This window comes from Hemicordylus capensis, chromosome 4 (genome assembly GCF_027244095.1).
Source record: "Hemicordylus capensis ecotype Gifberg chromosome 4, rHemCap1.1.pri, whole genome shotgun sequence".
Taxonomy (NCBI): domain Eukaryota; kingdom Metazoa; phylum Chordata; class Lepidosauria; order Squamata; family Cordylidae; genus Hemicordylus; species Hemicordylus capensis.
The window spans coordinates 268,674,764-268,696,859 of NC_069660.1; the positions used below are offsets into that span (position 1 = coordinate 268,674,764).

The window sequence follows — 22,096 nt, forward strand, 5'->3', positions numbered from 1 at the left end:
GGCTCTTCAAAGTGCCTACCTCCTAGAAGTCTTAAGAGAAGGCTTCATCTCTCCTATAGGGTCCTTCCAGCACTGAGAAAAGTGCAAAATGGCTCTCACATTGAATGGGTTGGGTTTTTTTGCCAAAGTGGTCCCCGCTTGGAAAATATTGATAACCGCATTACGTTTATCAGGCCACTGAGGAGAGCAAGCACAGTGTTTGAATTGAATTTGAAGCTCCAGGCAGAAAAGGAGAGTCTGGCAGGGAAGCATTCACGGAATGGACTCCTAGTACAGAGTGTGATAAAGAATTGCCTCTATTTTTTTATTCCTCAAGTATGAACATGCTGGCAAATAGAAAGCCAACAAGGAGCTATCTTGGAGAGGGGCCACTTGTGATGGGAGGCATTGGGTGAGATGCATCAAAGCGGGAAGTCCATGCACTGAAAACTTGATCATGTCCCCTGCAAAAAAGGGCTGAAAATCAAGATGTGGAGGGGGTATTGGTAATCGCTGCATTAGAATAGGATGTCTGCATAAGCATAGTAGGCACTAAGTAAGGCACAGAAAATACTGGGCCAAACCCAACAAGATGAAATTCAACAGAGATTTAGATAAATCGGTGGAGGAAATCCTCATTAAACTTTTAGATGACACAAAACTGGGATGGATAGATAATACTTCAGAAGACAGAATTCAAAGTTACCTTGAATCGAAAACTGGGCTGAAACAAAATGATATTTGACACAAATGCAAAGTTTTTCACTTAGGCAAAATGAAATGAAATAAAATTTGTGCTTTGTTAGATGGAGGATATCTGGCTTGGCAGTAGTTCATGTGAAAGGAGTTGCAATCAATCACAAGCTGAAGGAGTCAGAAGGTTGAAGCAACTGGGTATGTCCAGCCTGGAGAAAAGAAGGGCGACATGATAGCAGTCCATCACTGAAAAAGCCTGGTTCAGGAACAGGTATATGCTCAGTATCCTCTGCTGTGAAGACGGACACAAAGACAGCAGTCTTCAAAAGACTGTCACCTAAGAGGGCAAAAATGAGCCCCTGGTGGCGCAGTGGTAAAACTGCCGCCCTGTAACCAGAAGGTTACAAGTTCGATCCTGACCAGGGGCTCAAGGGTGACTCAGCCTTCCATCCTTCCGAGGTCAGTAAAATGAGTACCCAGAATGTTGGGGGCAATATGCTAAATCATTGTAAACCGCTTAGAGAGCTTCCAGCTATAGAGTGGTATATAAATGTAAGTGCTATTGCTATTGCTAAAACATATTTTCTGTTGCCCCAGGGGGAAGTACTATATCTAAGGCATTTAAGTTGCAAGAGAGCAAGTTTCAGTTGGACATAGGAGAAATGTCTTAATGGGAAGAGCAGTTTGACAAGGGAAACAGTGACCAGACATGGGGGTAGGTTCTTATGGTGGAGGTCTTCAAGTAGAGGCTGCATAGCCATCATTTGGGAATGCTCTAGCTCTGGATTTCCTGCATCAAGCAGATACCCCTCCAACTCTTATTATTCTATGAAGTCTACTGGAGGATTATATTTGTTCCCCAAATTAAATCAGGTGCTGTTCCTCTTCTTTCTACCACCTAATATCCTTGCCCTAGGATGTACAGCAGATCCAGCTGCATCTACTACAGGTACAAGTTCCCACTCCCACAGTGACAGCTCCCCCCACCCTTGAAATGACTGCCCCTCAGTCCAAATTGTGCCATCTTATTGAATTAGAAGCCCTCACACTATTTCTTTGTAAGTAGTCAATGGTGGCAGTTTGGGCTCTATGACAGACAGAGGCTGGCATACTCAGTCAGGCATCTACAAATCCGCTTGCCAGTAGTGAGTGCCCCAGTCCTCTGGCGATCTGGACACTCAGCACCACACAGATCTCCTCACCTGAGGTCTCATTTCCACTGCCGTTTTTGAGAAGGTAAGAAACAGCAAGAATCTTTTCTGAGCAGTGGGAGAAGGCTCCCACTGCTTCTTACCACCTCCACATTCCAGTGCAAATGACAAAGGACTCATTTCTCCTAAACCCTCTGCCTATGTGCCAGAGAAGGATTTGAGGGAAGAGGGGGAAATGGTGGCTAGTGAGCTAAGCCTAAAATTTGTGGATACCTATATTCAGTATATCCATATGGTATAGTTAAAATAAGTAAGTTATTTTCAGGGCATCTTAACATAATTCTATCCCATTAATATTTTGATTTTGCAAGTCACATGCATTGCACAACTTAAGTGACTACTCTAATTGCTTGTTCACATGCTATGCTCTTATCCATTCTTTCTTCTAGTCAGATATAGACGTGCGTTTCTCTCTCTTCCATCGGTCTCCCAAGTACTAAGGCCACAGAAAACCCTGAGTAACAATACTGTTCATCAAATTGGAAAAAATTGGTGGTGGCAAGTATGCAGGAAGTGTGCTCTTTTATCCACATCTGTCTAGGTTTTCTTTGCTTTTTGAGAGAATGCTTTAAGTGCAATATTCTTTAATCACCACCCAGTTTATCCATCTTGTTGATGCATATACACTAACATTTCATGAGCGGTTCCTAAACTGCATGCTACCCTGATAATGTCAGCATAGGGCAAGTTCAAGAATCTCTCACCACCTGTACTGAGAGGTATTTGATAACAAGCAAAAATCAGTAGGGAAAAGAAAAAGACTGTCCCTAGAAAATAGGCATTGGGAAAGACATACTGCCAAATTATTATCTGCTGAGGCAAAAAAACCAAACACTGTGAAGCTATTCTCACAACCAGGAGAAATTGGGCTGAGGGAGCCTAGCCCGGTTTCTCCTGGTCGTCTGCTGCCACAGGAGCTGCGTGGCCCCCGACAGCAAACCACCAAAGATACCCTCCCCCCCAAATTAGGTAAGTGGAGCCCGTTCGTTTGATCGTGTGCTGCTGTGGCATGGCTTAGTGGCAACACATAAGGAGACCCCTGCCAGGAGGCTGAAACAGCCTCCTGTGCTCGGCAGGGAGAGTGTCTCCCCAGGATGCCCTGCGTGCTTGTGTGGGGCATCCTGGGACTTCCGGGGGCCACGCAGCCCCCGACCCCTACAGCCCCTGCCGGCTCCATGATGGAACCAGTAGTCGTGTGGGCGGTCAATCGGGCCACCCCATAGCTGCTCTTTAATTGTCTGCAGGGAGAGTGGGCTAAGCCTGCTCTCCCTGCAAGCCCAACAGAAGCTCTTCTCACGGATCATGAGAAGAGCTTCTGTATGTGCTTGAGCCCTAAATATATTATGTCTTAATCATAGACATGACGCTCCACCACAAACACACTGATTCCAGCAAAACCCACAAGATGCAGGAGAGATTCCTAGACGATACAAACACACACACTGGAATATTTCAATCAGTCCAACTGTGTTTTAATAAGGGAATCATTGTAGATATGCCTACAGAGTAATGATTATTTTGGTGGTTTACAAATTCTATTCTGAACTGTAAAAACAAAATATATACCCAAGTATTAGAGGACATCCAAACACAGATTTGGTATTTTTTCCTTCTTTTACAAATTCTTCTTAAACTGGAACTTCATATAATTTTGGAATGGACTATACTGATCACTACAACGCTGGAAGGAGTGGCAAATTGCATCACTGATTTTGTCAAGTGGATTCTGATCTAATAATCAAAACATTTTCAAAGGTATTTAAAAAAATAATGTGGCCCCCTTTTCAGTTAAAATGTTTTTAAAAGGTTCACAAAACATTATGCCTGGAATAACCAAAAAGCATTAACTTTATTTTTGTTTGTTAATAAGAACTCTGGTGCTGAAGGACTTTCCAAAGTAAAAAGCAGTTCTCTTTGGGGATATTAGTCAATTAACTTAAGAAAATTCTGTTTTAAGATGATTTTTCTTTCCTGCTGCGAGGTGAGTCTGCTCCATTTGAGGTTAATGCTCCATTTATTCCATTTTCTAAAAATAAAGAAAACAGTGTCAACTTTTTTCTCTCCCAGGTATCAAACCTAGAGAACAAGAAAAGACTCAGAGCTGCTTTAAATCTTTTTCTCTTTACCATAACACATTCAGCAGAAAGTCAAACTTTTGAATAAGCCTGGTAAAACCACACACAAGTATCCACATTTCTGTTGGAAATACAACATTTTTATATAGCCTGATCCTCTAAAATGCATGATTAATGGTGCCAAGAGTGGCTTATGACAAGTAGCTACCAGTAAGACCAGATGCTTGACAGAAACACCATTTTAGAATACTGCTACCACCAAGAATTAGATGTCTAAGCTACATTAAGGATTCAAATAGGTAAAGTCCCACAATGTGTCAGTCATGATCGTCTCTGCCAATTTTTGTGTTGCAAAACAGCTTTGCATGGTACTATTATGGTGCATCTCGCTGTTGCTAGTGCAGCAGGTCAGACCGACACAAGGTGCCAGTGTTATAACCAGAGTCAACCTGTGATACCAGCACAAGGTCGCCAACTTAATCACTGAGTGAGAACGCCAGACTGATTTTGTCCTTGCAATGCACAAATGCATAATTAACAAAATCACCACTTGCAACAAGAAATTGCCTACAGATAATGTTTAATTCCTGTTTTCCCAGGAATTTTACACACACACACACACACACACACACACACACACACACACACGGCATACTCAGTTCAGTGCTGACTGAACTTAAGTACGGAGCCAGTACTTTTAAACCAGAAGCCTCCTGCTGGATTTTGTGCTGCTCTGCTGCCTGTATGCTTTTCTGCACTGATCAAAAGCCAGTAAAACCAACTTAACTTAATCAGCAAATTATCTTTAGGAGCTCTGACCTCCTCCTATTTACCTTTTCCTTGCTCAGAGAAGGTCACAGGGAAAGGTAAGCTGCAAATTGCTTTTGAGAGCTAGCAAGACTGCCTATGGGCACTCAAGTGAGTAGAAAAGGCACTATCAATGTTCAGATATCATCAGTCACTTTACATGTTCATGGGCTCCACCTAGGCAGTAAAACTTCCAGTTTTCGGCAAAAAATGAAAGCGAGCGGGGAAGAGGATACGAATAGTCACTTTCAACCCCTACACAAATTTGTTGCAAATAGATGCAACTTTGGGAAAGAATAGTTTTGATATTTGGTTTTTGGTCCATGAAAAAAAATGAAGTAGACAGAGCAAGGAAAGCAATGGCTCTGCACCTCTAGCCTTGGGTTTCCTACATGTTCCCTTGTGCTCTTTTCAAGTTAGAACAATGTAAAAATAAAAACCAGTCTGCTCCAACCTCCTTTGTGGATTTTTTAAAAATTTAAAAATTTGTATTTTTTAAAAAACACATTTTTATACCACCCCATATGCAATTCTCTGGGTGGCTCCCGATCTAAAAACACAATTAAAAGCAGTTTAACCTACAGATAAAAACTCCAAAACTTAGAACTAAAGGCTGACTGTACAGGTAACTTTTCAGATCCTTCTTAAAAACATCCAAAAGGGGAAGCTCTAATTTTGTTAGGAAGCACATTCCAAAGCCCCGGGGCAAAGCTAGAAAAGGCCCCTTTTCAAGTCATCATCAACTGAGCTGGTGGCAATAGCAACTGGACCTCCCCAGATTATCTTAATAGGCAGTGGGGTTCCTGAAGAAGGCATTCTCTTAAATACCTTGTACACAAGCCATTCAGGGCTTTAGAGGCAATAACCAGCACTTTGTATTTTGCCCGGATGCTTATTGGCAGCCAGTGTAGTTTTTTTTAACTTGGGTGCAATATGATCTCCCTTAAATTGGGTGCAATATGATCTCCTAGAGACCAACCTGGTGGCTGCATTCTGTACCAACTGCAGTTTCCAGACTACATTCAAAGGCAGCCCAACGTAGATAGCATTGCAGTAGTCAGATCTGGATGTTATCAGCACATGTACCACTGTTTTCAGGTCATTTATCTTCAGAAATGGACATAGCTGGCCTATCAGCTGAAGCTGATAGAAAGCTCTCCTCACCACTGCTTCAACCTGAGAGACCAGGGAGATGTTTGGGTCCAGAAGTACTCCCAGACTATGTAACTGCTCTTTCTCGGGGAGTATAACCCCATCCAGAACAGACGGCCACTTACTAATTTCCGACTTCCCACAAGGAATACCCTAGACTTGCTTTGATTCAGCCTCAGTTTGTTTTCCCCCATCCAGCCCATTACCACCTCCAGGCAGGCACTTAGGAAAGTTAGGCCATTTCCTGATGTAGTTGACATGGAAAAATAGATTTGGATGTTATCAGCATATTGATAACAACCTGCACCAAATGCCCTGATGATCTCTCCCATTTCATGTAGATGCTAAAATGCACTGGAGAAATAATGGAGCCCTGCGGGACCCCATACAATAGCTCTCGTTTTGGAGCTCAACACTCTCCAACTGACACAATTTGGAACCTACCCAAGAGGCAGGAGTGGAACCAGGTAGGAATGGAGTGGGAAGCAGTGCCTCCCACTTCCAACCCCTTCAGGTGCTCCAGGAGAATACCATGACAGACGGTATCGAAAGCCACCGAGAGATCCAAAAGGATGAACAGTTACACTCCTTGCTGTCAATTCCTAATTGAGGAACATCCAACAGGCTGCCCAAAGGCATCATAAACCCATAGCCCACCCGAAAGCCAGTTTGAAATGAGTCCAGATAATCTCAGAACAGCTGGTTTTCAATAAAGAGATCCCCCTCCCGGCAAGTGTTTAAATTAATGTATATATCAATAGGCAGGTAATTATGTTGTGCAACCTTTGTGAACCTACTTGCAAGACTGTCCAACATTTATCTGTAACAATCAACACACAGTTTTAACAGTAGAACAGCACTTTTTAAAAAAGCCAATAAGCCATGTTTGTGATTTTATTCTGCCTTTATAAACTTCAATCATACATTTTCTTCATTCTAAAATTCAGACAAAGGTATGCATATACATATACACAATTCAGTAATAAGTAAAAAACCTAAACCTGCAACAAAATTATTTGGCCAATGCCTCTTATCCATGTCGATTAAACCATATAAATATCTGCCATTTTAGGGGAGCAAATGTATCTTCCTATAAATCTGACCAACATCTGGCTACATAAGTAGCTGGCATTACCTCTGAATTGAAGCAAAGCTTCAGAGGTACTTAGAATATGTTTATTGGAATCAGCCATATATGCCCAATATATTTTGGTCAGAAATTCCCGAGGGCACAGAAAGCCTCTTAAAGAATCATATCAGCTCTATAGAAAAGAATGAGATTTATGCCCTTTTGAGATTAGTGAAATCTGATACAATCCCCCAAAGTATTTTCTATGCCATGAAGGAAGATTCTGGCTGAAATGCATTGGGCATAAGTGCATAATTCCAATCAGCCTATTGTTCTAAGTGCTTTTTAAAAAAAAAAAAAAAGATTATCTTTGAGTGGATGGGACACTGGAATAAATTGTTGGACACCATTTAAGCTTCTAGAAGCATACTTTACAGGAATCTGTTCCCTTGCCCTCCAATTCTCCTTCTCCTTTCCCAAAGTGGGGAATAAGACACGAGCCACAAACCTCTTTCTTTTTTGGAAGGCTTGCCTTTTGCTGTTACAAACTTCTTTTTCACTTGTTGGGGAGGTGAAGAATGTTCTCTCCATCTTCTCAGCTGGAAATTAATGAACTTCCACATCATAAAGGCCTGTGTGAAACAGATGGATGCCAGCACACTGATTCTACAAAGAAAAGACAGACACAATATTTTGGTTCCTAAAAATATCTATATCCAGAGAAATGGCTATTCCTTTCTCTTGGCAGATGTTTCTGAAAGCCCATTAAATTACAGATCTCTAATTTCTCTGTTGATAAAGGTGCTTCAGAAGCCTAGCAAGACTAAATGCAGTGATAACAAAACAAAGCTACAGGAATCTAACTTAAATAGTAAATAGTGAGGCTGCAAACACTGAAAAACATATTCTGAAAAACGTGCTAGTAAGCTCTCCCTTCCTTACACAACAGAGATCGCATCTAATCCTCTAACCAGTAGCTGAACCCATATCTTCTTGCATTCTGAGGGCAACTTCTCACTGTATATTTTGCATTCTGGTATAGATAATACAGAATTTTCTTCACTTTACCACAGCAGCAAAACCAGGTGGCTAGATAGATAGCAACCCGTTATCTGCACAACACATCCCATGATATGTGTATCTTCCAGGAACTAGAATATCACCAATTGTACTGTATAACCAGAAAATAATTCATATAAAGCTACCCTGAAAGTTAGGCCTGATGCTTCCAGAGAGATCTAGGCAACTGCCCTCATGGTGAAGACGCAGCACTGACAAAAGCAAAAGGCGAAACAGATTTGAGTACTTGATTTTAAAGGACATGGTCTTGAGCTGCAACAATAAGAATGTTCTGGCACAAACAGACACAGACTACTGCTATGCAGAACCAGTGCTTGAAATCTCTACTGGAGCAAAAGGGGCCAATACACTGAAGTATAATCACACCAACAGTACAAAAGTACTGTTGGTGAGTGGTTCATCTGACCTGGGAGGTTGTAAAAATCCCCCTGAAGGACCAGGTTCACAACTTGTGTGATGAGATCCAGGATTACCTCTGTGATGAGATCCAGGCTTACTACTGCCAAATCGAATGAATGAAGTGGCATCCATGGCATGAAGGTGAAGGTGGTATGTCATCTTTAGCCCTTCCTGGGTAGAGATGACCTGGCCACCATCATTGCCCATGCTCTAGTAAAATCCTGTTGGATTACTGCAATGCCTTGTACATGAGGTTGCCTTCAAAAGATTGCTTGAAAACCAGAAATTGGTGCAAAATATAGTGGCTAGATTGCTGACTGGGACCAGATGAATGAATCATCTTTCAATCATCTAAAAAAGAAAATATCTAACAAACAGTCTTGGAACAACTGCATTGCTTCCCAGTTTCTGGACACAACTCAAAGTGCTTTTTAATACTGAAAGCCCAAGCAGTTAGGGCCCAGGATATCTCAAGGACAGACATTCTCCTTCGCGGACCTGCCTGGTCATCAGGATAATCCTCTGAAGCTCTTCTTTGGGTCCTCCTCTTTAGAAGTGAGGCTAGTAAAGACCTGAGAGAGTCTCATCAGCTACAGCACCCAAACTCTAAAACACGCTCCCCAAGGAGGCTTGCCTATAGCCAGATGTGATGTCTTTTTGGCACCATAACAACATAAAAGCAGCCTCAATTGATCAGGCCCAAGGCCTATCCACCCCAGCATCCCATTTCCCAAAGTGGCCCAACAGATGCCTCTGGGAAGCCCACAAGTAGAAGATGAAGGCATCGTGCTCCGACTCCTGCTCTTGCTCCCCTTGAACTTGTATTCAGAGGCCTCTGGACCTGGAAGTAGTCTAGTAGCTAATAAATAACTTATCATCCCATAACAAGTTGTTCACTGAGCTGCCCATTAATAGATTTGTCGTCCATGAATTCATCTAACCCCTTTTAAAGCCATCCAAGCTGCTGGCCATCACATCCAGTGGCAACAAATTCCACAGAAATTGTACTCTGTGTGGAAAATTCCTTTTGTCTGCCCCAAATTCCCCTGCCAATCATTTCTAGAACACCTAGTTCTAGCATTGTAAGAGGAAAAAAACCATGTCTCTCTCTTCCCCACACCTTGCACAATCTATAAACCTCTATTATGTCTCCCTTTAGTTACCCTTTTCCTAAACTAAAGCCCCAAACGTTGTAGCCTTTCCTTTTAACAGAGGTGCTCCAATGCCTTTTTCTTTTGCTCTCATTTCGGTTCCCCTCTTCTGCACTTCCCTTTCTACAATATCCTTTTTGAGAAGTGATGGGACCAGAACTGCATATAGTATTTCAAATGTGGCACTAACGGGTATTATAATATTAGTAGTTTTAGTTTCCATCCCCTTTCTAAAGTTCCCAGTATGGAATTTGCCCAGCTGCTGATGCTCAAATGACATTTTCATTGAGCTATCCACCACAAGCCCTTTTGGTTAGTCACTCATACCCTATCACTGCATGTGTGAAGCTGGGACTTTTTGTCCCAATATGCATCACTTATTTACACTGAACGACACTGATCATTTTGTTGCCCATTCTCCATTGTCTAGAAAGTACATTTTGGAGCTCCTCACAATCCGTTTTGGATTTCTCAAACCTGAATAGTTTGGTGTCCCTGCAGATCTGGCCGCCTTGCTGCTTACCCCCATTTCTGGATCACTTACCATGGTGTTTTTCTACACAGCAGGCTTTACTGCGAGTTTCAAGTTACTCAAAAAAACTGACAAAAAAGGTGGGTTTTTCTTCTTTTTTAACCCTAGATATAAATCGGGCTACACTCTAATACCCAATGAAAAACCCAAATCATGTGTGGAGTGCTCGACAGCTCGCAGGGACTTCAGGGTAAATCTGGCCGATATATGAACACACAGCCTCCACTCTGGAGGAGATGAAAGTTAAAAGCCCTGTGTGAAAAACACCCAGGTGAAAACTTTATTTGCTTAGCCTTATTCATATCTTAAGTTCAGATTAAGCGATCACTTTAAAAACACCAAAAGCTAGTAAGAGCCTTTCTGGATTTGGGCAAGTGTCCATACAGTTCGGCAGCCTCTAACAGTGGCCAGACAGTTGTTTGAGGGAGCTCATAAGCAGGGCATGGCGGCAAAAGCTTCCTAGTAGCTGACACTCTGGAGTACATCACCTTTGAACATGGAACTTCCATTTAGCAATCAGGTTAACAGCTCAAGCTAAACCTAGCCTCCATAATTTGTTTCTGTTACTATACCTGATAGGTAGTACATTGAAATTTCCAGTAATAAGATCCAGTGTTTGATTCTCTGCTCTAGCAAGGCCAAATCCAACAGTGAGGACAGAAAGAATCAAGGTCAGAAGTCTTCCCAACACGAATAGGATTGCCCAGAGTGAAAACCTAAAAGCAAGGACAGACATTAACATCATCTGATTATATGTTACTAGAGTCCCTCCTACTGAATGCATTATTTACAGCCATGGCAGCTATTAAGATTAACATTAAACATATGTTGAATCTATATTAAATACTATGACTAGGATGAGTGCCAGAAGACTGCCTTCAGATAGTTTTTAAAATTTTTCCTAGAACATCTCTTGGATGTCCAGGGAGCAATTCTACTGGGTGTTACATTAAAGACCATTTCTGTGCCCACTTCTACCATCTCTGTGAATCATCGCCCTGATCGAGAAAAGAGCATGGATCTCCCTTGTTCGGAATGACTTCCACCTTTATTTAAACGGGGAGAGGTGCAACACATGCATATATTATATTTATATATCATTTTCCAACATAGAAATTCCTAAAGCTATTTGCTTATTGGTCATTTTTTATACTGCCTTTCATAAGGGATCCCAATTTACATAGCAAATGGAACAAAGCCTCACAAAGGAGACACCAGCAACAGCCAGGAGGGACACTATGCTAGTTCAACAGGAAGAGTTCCTTCCTCCCTGTTAAATCTAACAGTCACCATTTTAAAAAGGTGCCTCTTTGTTCTCTTACATCTCCCTCGAGCACGGAGGTAGCACAACATTTCAAGTAAAGGTAAAGTGTGGCATCGAGTTGGTGTCAGCTCCTGGCGACCACAGAGCTCTGTGGTTGTCTTTGGTAGACTACAGGAGGGGTTTACCATTGCCCGCTCCCGTGCAGTATGAGAGGATGCCTTATTCAGCATCTTCTTATATCACTGCTGCCCAATATAGGTGTTTCCCATAGTATGGGGAACATACCAGTGGGGATTCGAACTGGCAACCTCAGGCTTGCAAGTCAAGTCATTTCCCACTGCACCATTAGGTGGCTTAACGTTTCAAGAAGGCAAATGTTAACTAGACATGAGTGTTCCCTGTAAGTGCTAATCCCAGATGTTGGTGACTACAGCTCCCAGAATCCCTAGCTGCAGTGGGCTTTGGCTGAGGATGCTGTGAGTTGTGGTCAACAACACCTGGGATTTTCTGTTAGAGGGAACACTGCTAGACATTACTAAAGAACACAAGCCATATTTTCAGACGGACTTTTAAAGTGTGTACAGTAGCTATACTTACCCTTTCTGATATTTTTCATCACTGAAATAAAAGAGTCTGGAAATATGGAAGAGAAATTCCACAAAGTAATGTAGGACAAGAAGAACAAGTCCAAGATGGGTCAAACTGAAGAGAGACAAAAAGGAGAGCACATTAGGCTCCTAACTGGAAGAGTGAATGCCTATTTGGCATTCCATTTGTTTGTAATGCGATACATTCATTGAACACTGGGTTATCAAGAATGAATTTGGTGCAGTCATTCAGATACAATTTCATATTTCATGCTGAAGTGGCAATTTGATCCTCATACATTAATTTTAAGGGGCCCTAGCAAGCATCCTGAAATGCTACAGGGCCCTCAAGGATGAAAATAATTAAAATGAAAGGTGGTATTCACATTTGAGGCACGGTCCTAGCTGAAACCCCAACCTGACCCCTGCACCTGTTTCTAAGGGGATCACACAAAAGATGCAACATAATGAGACATCTGACATTAAGACAAAGATCAAGGTGCAACTTAATATGTATGTTTGGAACACAATTCCATGTTTGAAGCTCAGACATCTGTTCGACCTTGACATTTGTTTAAAAGATGTGTGTATGGAGATGGGTCTGCAAACTACACTGTAATGCAATATCCACCTTTGATACTGAGATATTGGAATGAAAGTTGCCCTGTGTGCATTAGAGGTGAATTCTACAGTTCTTATAGAAAACCTGAGCTCATCTCCCATGCTCATTTTCAAGAGGGTTGGTAAAGCTGCATCACATACGTAGGTTAAATCTCCCTTGTGCACCAAGGTAGCACAACGTAACTTGTGTGCACACTTAATGCATAACTGTCCATTTAAAGTGTGAATACCTCAACTCCCACACCTCTACTACCGGGGCAGTGGGAGAAAAGCCTGAATGCAGTATGCTAACACTGAAGCACTGAGGTTTACATTTTGTGTTTTTAATAGTTATAACTTTATCCCACTTTAACGCTCAGGATAGCAGCAAGTACAAATCACTTACTTTAACAGATAAGCTCCAGTGATATGGAAAAGATAAAGTCCAATGTAAACAAGCTGGCGAGGAATATCTTCCTATGAAAAAGCCATAACATTATCAATTCTTCAGGGAAACCTCAGCACTTGAATTGCAGTCACCAGTTTCTGGACACTGCCTAGTCAACACCACCTCTGTGCTCTACTTTTAACCAGCAGCTAATCCTGGAGTTAAGCACCAAGAACTCTTATTTTACTGGCTATTTTACCAGCTCTTATCTCAGGTAAACCCTAAAGATAACAATGTCTCAAAAATTAAAATTTCTGCTCAATCTCTGATGTACACTTGAAAAGACAAGTCTCTATTCATGCAAACAATGGATTTTTATTTTTTTTAAATTTAAACAGATATGGCAACACCAAATCTGGTCAAAAACTATAACTACGTCATGATATTTGTGAGTGTACCAGACCTTCCTCATTGTTTGCTGACCTTTCATCTTTATATGAGCATAAGAACCAAATTATAATCTTATGTTATGGCTCAAGTTGTGCACTGTTCAACCAAGCAGAAAATTAATTTTTGTTAGCACACAAAGAGACTGGTCTCATTAAGAAGGTAGCTACAATTGCCATGGCAGTGAAGTTACACTAGAAGTTTCTGGATGCTCATGTAATTATTGTAATGGTGAACATTATCTATATTTATGTTGTTCTGTTCTGAATTGAGATAATCAGAAATCACAAGAGATTGGTAGCTATTGAGGCAATTATCACGATTATCTAGACCCTTTTCAATCTGGCTTCTGCCCCGCATATGGGACTGAGACTGCCTTGGCCGCTCTAGTGGATGACCTACGCTGGGAACTAGATGGGGGAGTGCGTCCCTGTTGGTTCTGCTGGACCTCTCGGAGGCTTTCGATACCATTGACCATGGTATCCTTCTGGACCGCCTCAAGTATGGGAACTGGAGGTACTGCGTTGCAGTGGTTCTGGTCCTTTCTTGGAGGGGGGGAGGTCCAGAAGGTGGTGCTGGGGGGCTACTGCTCAGCTCCGTGGCCATTGGCATGTGGGGTCCCACAGGGTACGGTCTTGTCCCCCATGTTGTTTAACATCTACACGAAACTGCTGGAAGAGATCATCCGGGGACTTGGACTGAGTTGTCAGCAATATGTAGTAGTAGTAATAGTAGTAGTAGTAGTAGTAAGTTTATTGCAGTCACAGACCAGATTAACAATCAATAACAATAGTATTAATAAGAAAATTGTCAGCAATATGCAGATGACACTCAGCTCCATCTCTCCTTGTCACCTGATTCTAGGGAGGTGGTGGATGTCCTGAATCAGGGGCTGGAGGCCGTGATAGGTTGGATGTGGGATAATAAACTGAAATTGAATCTGGACAAGACGGAGGTACTGTTGGTCAGTAGGAGAGGCAATCGGGATGAGGAGATTTTACTGGTTCTGGATGGGGTTGCACTCTCCTTGAAGGAGCAAGTATGCAGCTTGGGGGTACTACTGGACCCGGCTCTGCTTTTGGAAGCTCAAACGGAGGCAGTGGCCAGGGGTGCCTCTGAACGACTTTGGCTAGTGTGCCAGCTGCGTCCCTTTCTCGAGAAGGCAAATCTGGCCACAGTTACCCATGCCTTAGTCACGTCATGGCTGGATTACTGTAACACGCTCTACGTGGGGCTGCCCTTGAAGAATATCCAGAAACTACAGCTAGTGCACAACGTGGCAGCTATGGTTTTCTCTGGAACTGCCCGGTGGGAGCACATCACACCCATTCTGAAAGAGTTGCACTGGCTGCCAGTTTGTTTCCAGGTCCAATTCAAGGTGCTGGTTTTGACCTTTAAAGCCCTTAACTGTTTGGGTACCTGAGGGACCGCCTGCTCTCAAGGGTTACTGCCCACTTGACGAGGTCATCTGAGGGGGCTTTGCTCTGGGTGCAGACTATGAGGGAGGCTAGTTTGTTGTGCACTCAGGACAGGGCCTTCTCTGTTGCTGCCCCCAGACTTTGGAATGCTCTCCCGGTGAGTATCCGTTCCTCAGTCTCCAACACAATTTTTAGAAAGCATGTCAAAGCATGGCTTTTTACCCAGGCTTTTATATGATTGTCTCCACTGCTGCTGCTTGTATTTTGTACTGTTTTTATGCTTGTGTTTTAATTATTATTTTTAATCATATTTGTTTTTATACTTTTTAGCTCAATGTTTTAGTGTGTCTTTTTTATTATCTTGTTTTTAAATTTTATTGTGAGCCGCCATGGGATTTTCTTATAAATTTAACAATCAATAAATAAAATAAATAAATATCACCAAAAAGCGGGCTAAGGGAGCCTAGCCCGCATTTTGTCGATCATGTGCTGCCATGGGAGCTGTGCGGCTCCTGGCAACAGACCGCCAAAATTACCCCTCCCTTTAGCCGAGGTTAATGGAGCGAGTGCTCCGTTAACCTCGGCGTTCTGCTCGTGTGTCACCACGGCGACACACGAGTAGACCCCCCGACCAGGAGACTGCAAGCTGCCTCCTGGGCTAGGGGATCTCCCCAGGATGCCCTGCGCACTTTCACAGGGCATCCTGGAACTTCTGGGGGCTGTGTGGCCCCTGATCGCTGCAGCCCCTGCCGGCTCTGTGATGGAGCCAGCAGTCGTGTGGGCAGCCGATCCAGTTGCCCAGGGTTGCAGGCTTGCTCGTCTGTGGGGAGAGTGGGCTAAGCCGGCTCTCTCCACCTAATCCCATCTGGCGAGTCTCACTGATCGTGAGACTCGCCTCACAGTAATAAGCAAAACCACTGTGTTACAAGATGCAGGGCAAGGCAACATACATGATTTTAAAATAGATTTGCAGAACGCCCCCTGATGTCGTACTTAAAAACAAAGCAAAAAAACCAAAACCACTATGTTCATTTAAAGTATTGTCATTGGTGAACAGGTTACTTTTAACCTAGTACATTAAAATCATTCACGTTTCTGCTCCTACTTTATTGCTAAGTTAAACAAGGACATACAAGTTTCCAGGCCTGTGAACACCTACAGTGGGCTTACTTTTTTGGTCTTCTGGAAGTAGAGTTCTGGAAAGGCATGGAACCAGTAGGCCAGCTGTGAGATGTAGAAAAACTTCATCTGAAACCTGCATAATATGACAGGAGGTGTTCATGTGCAAACATTTTGCAGTATCTTATGGGGGGGGAAACCAAACACACGTTAAAGTTGTAGCCCCCTTCCACTTTCCAGCAACAAAGTGCAAGGCATCCAAAGCTTTTTGCACAAGTCCAAATGCAATCTTACTCCCTCCTTGCAGACATCATGGCAGGCTGCGCTACTTTCTACGGCAATCTTATCCTCTGTGGAGGGTTGGAAAAGGACCCTGTGCAATTTCTGTAGTCCCACCTACCTGCCAGCTGCTGCATTCTGAGAAGAACGCACCCCTTTTCATTACCACTTTTCTGGCCACTAGAGAAAGGGGTGAATTAATGAACACAAGAGCTGGCCAGATGGCAGTGCTGCAAGCCACTCACACACATGCACACACAGAGTCCCTGCTTGGGGCGTGTACAGAGGGCAAGACTGTGCTAGGAAGTAGCACTGAAGCCTGCAGCAATGTGTGTTTAGGAGTAAGATCATGCTTGGAACTAGGATACATTTATATCCTGTAAATATGAAGTCATTTCAATACCCTCAAGCAAGCTGCTAGTTGATTTAAAGCAAGTATTGGACTCTTCTGCACCTCTGCCTCCTGCAGTAAAATAAACTTACGGCATTGATGTATGTGGGTAGTCCCTCCAGAGTGATGTTGGATCAGATACATAGTTCTCCTGGGGGGGGGAAATGTTGATACTTTTTAAATGGCATACACTGAACCTCATGCCAAATACCTTTGTATGGCTGGAGGCCTAAGTTGCAACTCCTGCAATTTCCCACAAGAAAAACAAACATTTTTACTTATAACCACCATTTCCAAAGACCAGGAAGGGAAGAGGAGGCTTGCAAACGAACATTATTTAACTCAAGCCAGATCAGCTCTCAGACATACCCAAAGACCTTTTCAACAACATGGCACAACATGGCACAAGATGTTTATTCCTGAGAATCTCTTGAGCTATTAATCACTTTGACCCCTTGCCAGGCTATATACTTGAGATCAGGAGTCTGACATCCAAGCCAGCATGTCCTCCCCATCAAAAGAATCTGATCCTACTTCCCCTATAATCCCTTCCCCAGAAAAGTTCCACTGTAGGTTGCATCCTCTCTCCAAGCATGCAATATGGATGTTTTTATTCTATACTGTATGTACAATACAGATGATTAAGCAGAAACTTACTGGTTTTTACTATTTTAGATACACTTTAGATCTATTATAACAAAGACTTTCAAATCAGTTGTTTTGTTTTAAACCAGAAGTACATAAAGTGACATACTCACAGAGACAAGAATGCTTGATCCCCAAACACAAGAGAAGAGGTAGAATGCACTGAGTTGACCAGATTCATTAAACTTGCTGTGTTTTGTTTTGGAAAAGTGCATTCGCCTGTTAATTTTCTAAAAGGAAAAACAAAATCCATGTTAATAATCTGCACAACAGCCATAGTAAGAAGTTATTTGGCATGTTAAGCTTTCATTAATATATATTTCAAACTTATGTCTACAATCCACTTGTACAATCAATTAAGCCTCATTTATTGTCCTAGTAGATCTTACTTACATCTAACACATATTCTTGAATAATAGCATGTATGATTATTGCCACCAGCATGTAGAAGAAAATTGTAGCCAAATCTTTGATGCCATAGTGGTAGAGTGTAACAGTTTCAGAAGGCTGTTTTTCTAAAGGAGAAGAGACAGTAATGTTAGAAACACATTTATTTTAACTCTTCCTATGTTACACTTGGGACTGAGCACAAAGAAATATTATTTTAGAACTGTATCTAATTTAAGGTATGCTATAAAGGGCTAATTTATGTACATTCATCCAGGGCTTGACAAAACCCAGGGAGCCATGGTGCCTAGAAATTTAACCATGGCACTTAGAGTAGGATATTCATAGGTAGAATTATTTAATAAAATCTTTTGTTGCCCCAAGCAGCCCTGTTTCTGTTCCAGGTATGTTATCTGTAAAGGGGATAAAGAGAAGCCAATTTACCCTCCCCCTCCACAGAGTGTCATTAAGTCTGGCGATTTTATCAAGTGTCCACTGTCCAGCTCCCAAAAATTTGGGGATGGTTCTCAGATCCAAATAAAACCTGTAAAGTCCTGTTTTCATCTTACGTTCTTAATACATACATATCAATGGTAACAAGCGTTAAGTCTAAATGACAATCCATGTAGTGCATTAAAATACTGAAAAAACCCACAAATTTTATTATTTCAGTAACCAGATTCAAAACTGGACTGAGGTTTAAAATCAGCACATAATATATCATTAGCTTCAACCTTGAACAAAACTGACCGTTACAGTATTCACTATGAGCTGGTTCACATGCAACCCCAAACCACTGTCGGCTAAACATGAATAAAGGATCCTTGTTTGTTCCCTCCTTCCCTCCACACATGGCGATTCTCTCTCCTTTCCTGGTATAGGACAAAACACAGTTTTCCATTTTGTTTGAGCCACTTATGGTTTGTGTTTGCCTTTCAAAGCAAAATCAAACTGTGGTTTACAAGGCAAGTGCAAACCACAGACTGCCAAATGGGATGAAATGGCAAGCTATGATTCAGCACAAACTGGGAAGAGAGGAAAACATAGTGCATAAAGATAGGAGGGAGGAGGGGAGAGAAAGAAGCAACAAGCCTGAAACTCCTTCAAGGCTTGTTTCGGTAACACCCAAGGACAGTTTAGTGTTCCATCCAAACAAGTCCTATGGATTCGGAGGCCACAAAGCAAATACCAATACTGATCAACTGGCACTCTGAACCAAAGCATTTGTGTGGGTGCTTCTGGTTGGAATTTATGTTTTGCATCACTGTACTAGGGGAACATCTGGTATATTAAGGAGGTGTTTGCTGATGCAGCAAATCTTAAAACTGGCCCATTAGAGAATGCCCTCTTAATACACTTGATCTTAGCCAAAAGGCAATGTTAGCAGCACATGAGTATTCTCTTTACAGCATAGGACAAGTGCCTAAATACGGATTAGAATTTTACCTGTGGCAGGAATGGTAACATTGTACTGAAGTGTAACAAAGATGACAAATGCTTTTGCAGTAACCTGGAAAAAAAAAAAAAACCAACCAGAAAAGGTAAAACCACTCTTCAAAGAAAAACACAAAATACTAGAAGGAACAGAGTAGGGATAACAGAAATGGTCCTTTTAGGCCACATGAATAATCTGTTGACAAGAATGATCTATTTGGGTGACAAGCTTGAACCTGAGATTGCCCAAAATTAATTAGTATTTCAATAACAGACATGAGAAACCAAAATCACAAATAAATGCCTAAGCTGTACAAATACTTATTATGTTTAATTTTCTTTACTAACCAGCTCACCCATATACACTAAGCTGGTTGTTTGTGACCCAGAGGAATCAGTGTTGGTAAATTTCCCTACCTGGCCACTTTGAGGCAGTTCTTAAACCTGTCACTAGAGACCAGGTGTGACTGGCTATTTGTAAGCATGTGGCAGGCCAAACAGAGCCAACACACCTGATAAATCTAAAATCTCTGTTCTGAAAGGGGTTAAGTACAGTGAGAAAAAACAGTCATTCCCAAGTTAGCTTGCTCCAGACTAAATTCACAACCAAGGCATGAGCAACCTGTTCTAAAACTGACAGTAATTTTAACAATCTCTTGCTTTAGAGAAGGTGAATCTATAAAAATTCAATAAATCCCAATTAAATTAGCTGCATACAAGCATAAATCTTCAAAAAGGATGTGAAGGAATGACTACAGCAAATATTTATATATCTCTTTGCAACAAATATTCTCAAACTATTTTACACAGAAAAATAAATCTAAATCTAAACAGAAACATAAGGTAAACAGCAGCAACCACCACTGAAGGGATACTGTGCTGGGGTTGGAAAGAGACAGTTGCTCTCCCCTTGCTAAATACAAGATAATCACCACTTTAAAAAGTGACCCTTTGCTCAGTTAGCAGGGGTTATTCTTATTTGGAAAACTAATCTCATGCCTTTAGAAAAATGTACCTACTCCTCATGCTTCTTCCATCAAGTGTCATCAGAACGAGGGTGAACAGCTGTCAAGTGAGTTTCCAACAGGGTTTTTAAGTCATGCCTTCAGATCCTTTACTTGAGAGAAGTCCCACCGAGATCCATATTGGGAGCGGGCCCCTTGAAGACTGAATCCTGCCTTCCCTTTCCCCACACCGTCTTTGAGGAACAAGTGAGGAATCATGAACACACACTCCCCCAGGTGCACGGACGCCTTTCCCTGCATCTTCCCACTGGAAAGCGTGAGCCATGACATGCACATTTTAAATACGTGTCACCCTGTCTAGAGGGGCGTGCGATAATCCCTCTGGCCGAGCCAACGAGGACCGGGGGGAGAGCTATACCGAAAGCGGACCGTGGTGGGGCCCTCTAGGTACACGTCACCGCCCTCTTCACCTTCCTCAGGGCCGGGAGGAGCCGCCTGCCGCAGCGCCCCATGGGGCTTGTAGTTCTGCCCGTTGCACACAAAGGACAGGGCGCCCTCTCCCTCCCTCCCCAACACCCTCCCGTCCGGGCAACTGGAGACCAGCCGGCTCTGCCCCCCGCCCGCACACCCCCACTTTCTCCCGTCCCGCTCCCCCAAGTGTAGTAGGGGCGGCCCACCCTGGCCGCCCTCCCTGCAGCGCTCGCTCTCCGAGTGCCACGTAACCTTGCCGAGACCAGGAACTCCTTGGTCCGGCGGGCGGGCGCACACGGCGGAGCTAAACGCGCAGACTGCGGCTGTCGCTACAGTTTGGACACTCGGGAAGCCGGCTCCGCTCGCCCCACACGGCTGCTCTAAAGGGGGTTCCCCGGGTGGGGGGCGGGGGACACACACACACACTCACTCAGGGCTCTTAGACTCGAGGGCGAGAGTCTGCACCGTCGAGGAGGGATGTTGGTGGTGCTGCCGCCGCCAGCAAGACGATGCACCATTCGGGCTGCCAGCTGTGCCTCGCGCAAACCCACACACGCACCGACCCTCCACTTTCCCTCCTTGACCCCAGAGCCTGCAGAGCCCCACTCCCGGGCGCCCGCTTAATGCACGGCCAAGACGCCCCGGGAGGAGCCCCGCCAGATGGTTCAGAGAGGAGGCGCGTCTGGCCTCAACACTCCCTTTCCCCCCCTGCAGGCTCCTGGGGCTTTGTGAGCCGCCGACCCGAACAGGTCTCACACCGGGAAACTCGCGCTCTCTCCCTCAACGTTACGGTCCAGACTCTAGAGGCACCGCTTGGCGGAAGATGGATGCATGCGTGTGTATCGCAATGTACGCAGGCTACATACAGCTGGCCGCTGCCTTAGGACAGGAAGGGATCGCAAAGGCGGCGTGAAAATACGCCCCTCGCGATTATCCTGGGGACTAGAAGCTTGTCCTATTCAGAGAGACTTAATCTTTGCTATTAGTGAGGTCGCTGAGAGACAGACATGCCTACCCTCTCCCAATTTCACCAGCAGCTGCCTACCCGTCCCACCTTCTGCCTCCACCCAAACCCCATCGTTCGCTCTAGCCCCAGGGTGGGAGGAACGAGCCTCACCTCGAACATCAGCCCCAGCAGGAAGATCATGGCCATGCACGAGACGATGTCCGCGTGGTTCTGCACGATGAACTCGTGGCTGAGCACGGGAGGGTTCTTGTTACTCTTCTTGCGGATCGCCATGGCGGGCAGAGTAGAGCACGGCCAGCTCCTCTCGGGCGCCTGCTCCAGCCACCACTGCCACAGTCCCGCTCGCGCTCTCTGCGGCGGGGCCCAGGAGGAGGAGGAAGCCCAGGCAGCCGCTCCGCCCAACTTCAGCAGCAGCTAAGCTGCTGCTACCACCACCTCCTCCGCCTCTCTCCAGCACCACCGTTCAAAACCGCAACTCGTCGCTTCCTAGCTAACCTCGGAGAGAAGGGCCTCCTTCCAGTCTGGTGATTACTGGTTAAAGCCAGCAGCGCCACCTCTCGTCCCGGATGACAAAACCCGGCCC

At 43.7% G+C, this 22,096-nt stretch overlaps 1 protein-coding gene across 3 annotated transcripts; it reads right to left on the reverse strand.

The window, feature by feature from the left end:
• Positions 1 to 3,336: 3,336 nt before the first annotated feature.
• TRAM1 (translocation associated membrane protein 1) lies at positions 3,337 to 22,096 on the reverse strand. 3 transcript variants are annotated; one of them, XM_053244957.1, is made up of 12 exons: positions 20,977 to 21,565; positions 20,130 to 20,308; positions 19,123 to 19,186; positions 17,683 to 17,804; positions 17,403 to 17,519; positions 16,737 to 16,795; positions 16,026 to 16,110; positions 13,009 to 13,079; positions 12,013 to 12,117; positions 10,724 to 10,867; positions 7,498 to 7,655; positions 3,337 to 3,912 (listed from the first exon to the last, which is right to left on the reverse strand). In XM_053244957.1, exons 4-12 carry the CDS (start codon positions 17,731 to 17,733, stop codon positions 3,839 to 3,841), a joined length of 864 nt encoding a protein of 287 aa, XP_053100932.1. In that variant the 5' UTR covers positions 17,734 to 17,804; positions 19,123 to 19,186; positions 20,130 to 20,308; positions 20,977 to 21,565; the 3' UTR covers positions 3,337 to 3,838. The 3 variants fall into 3 exon arrangements, with proteins under 3 accessions (XP_053100932.1, XP_053100931.1, XP_053100933.1); XM_053244956.1 differs by lacking the exons at positions 20,130 to 20,308; positions 20,977 to 21,565 and adding an exon at positions 21,664 to 22,096; XM_053244958.1 differs by lacking the exon at positions 20,130 to 20,308.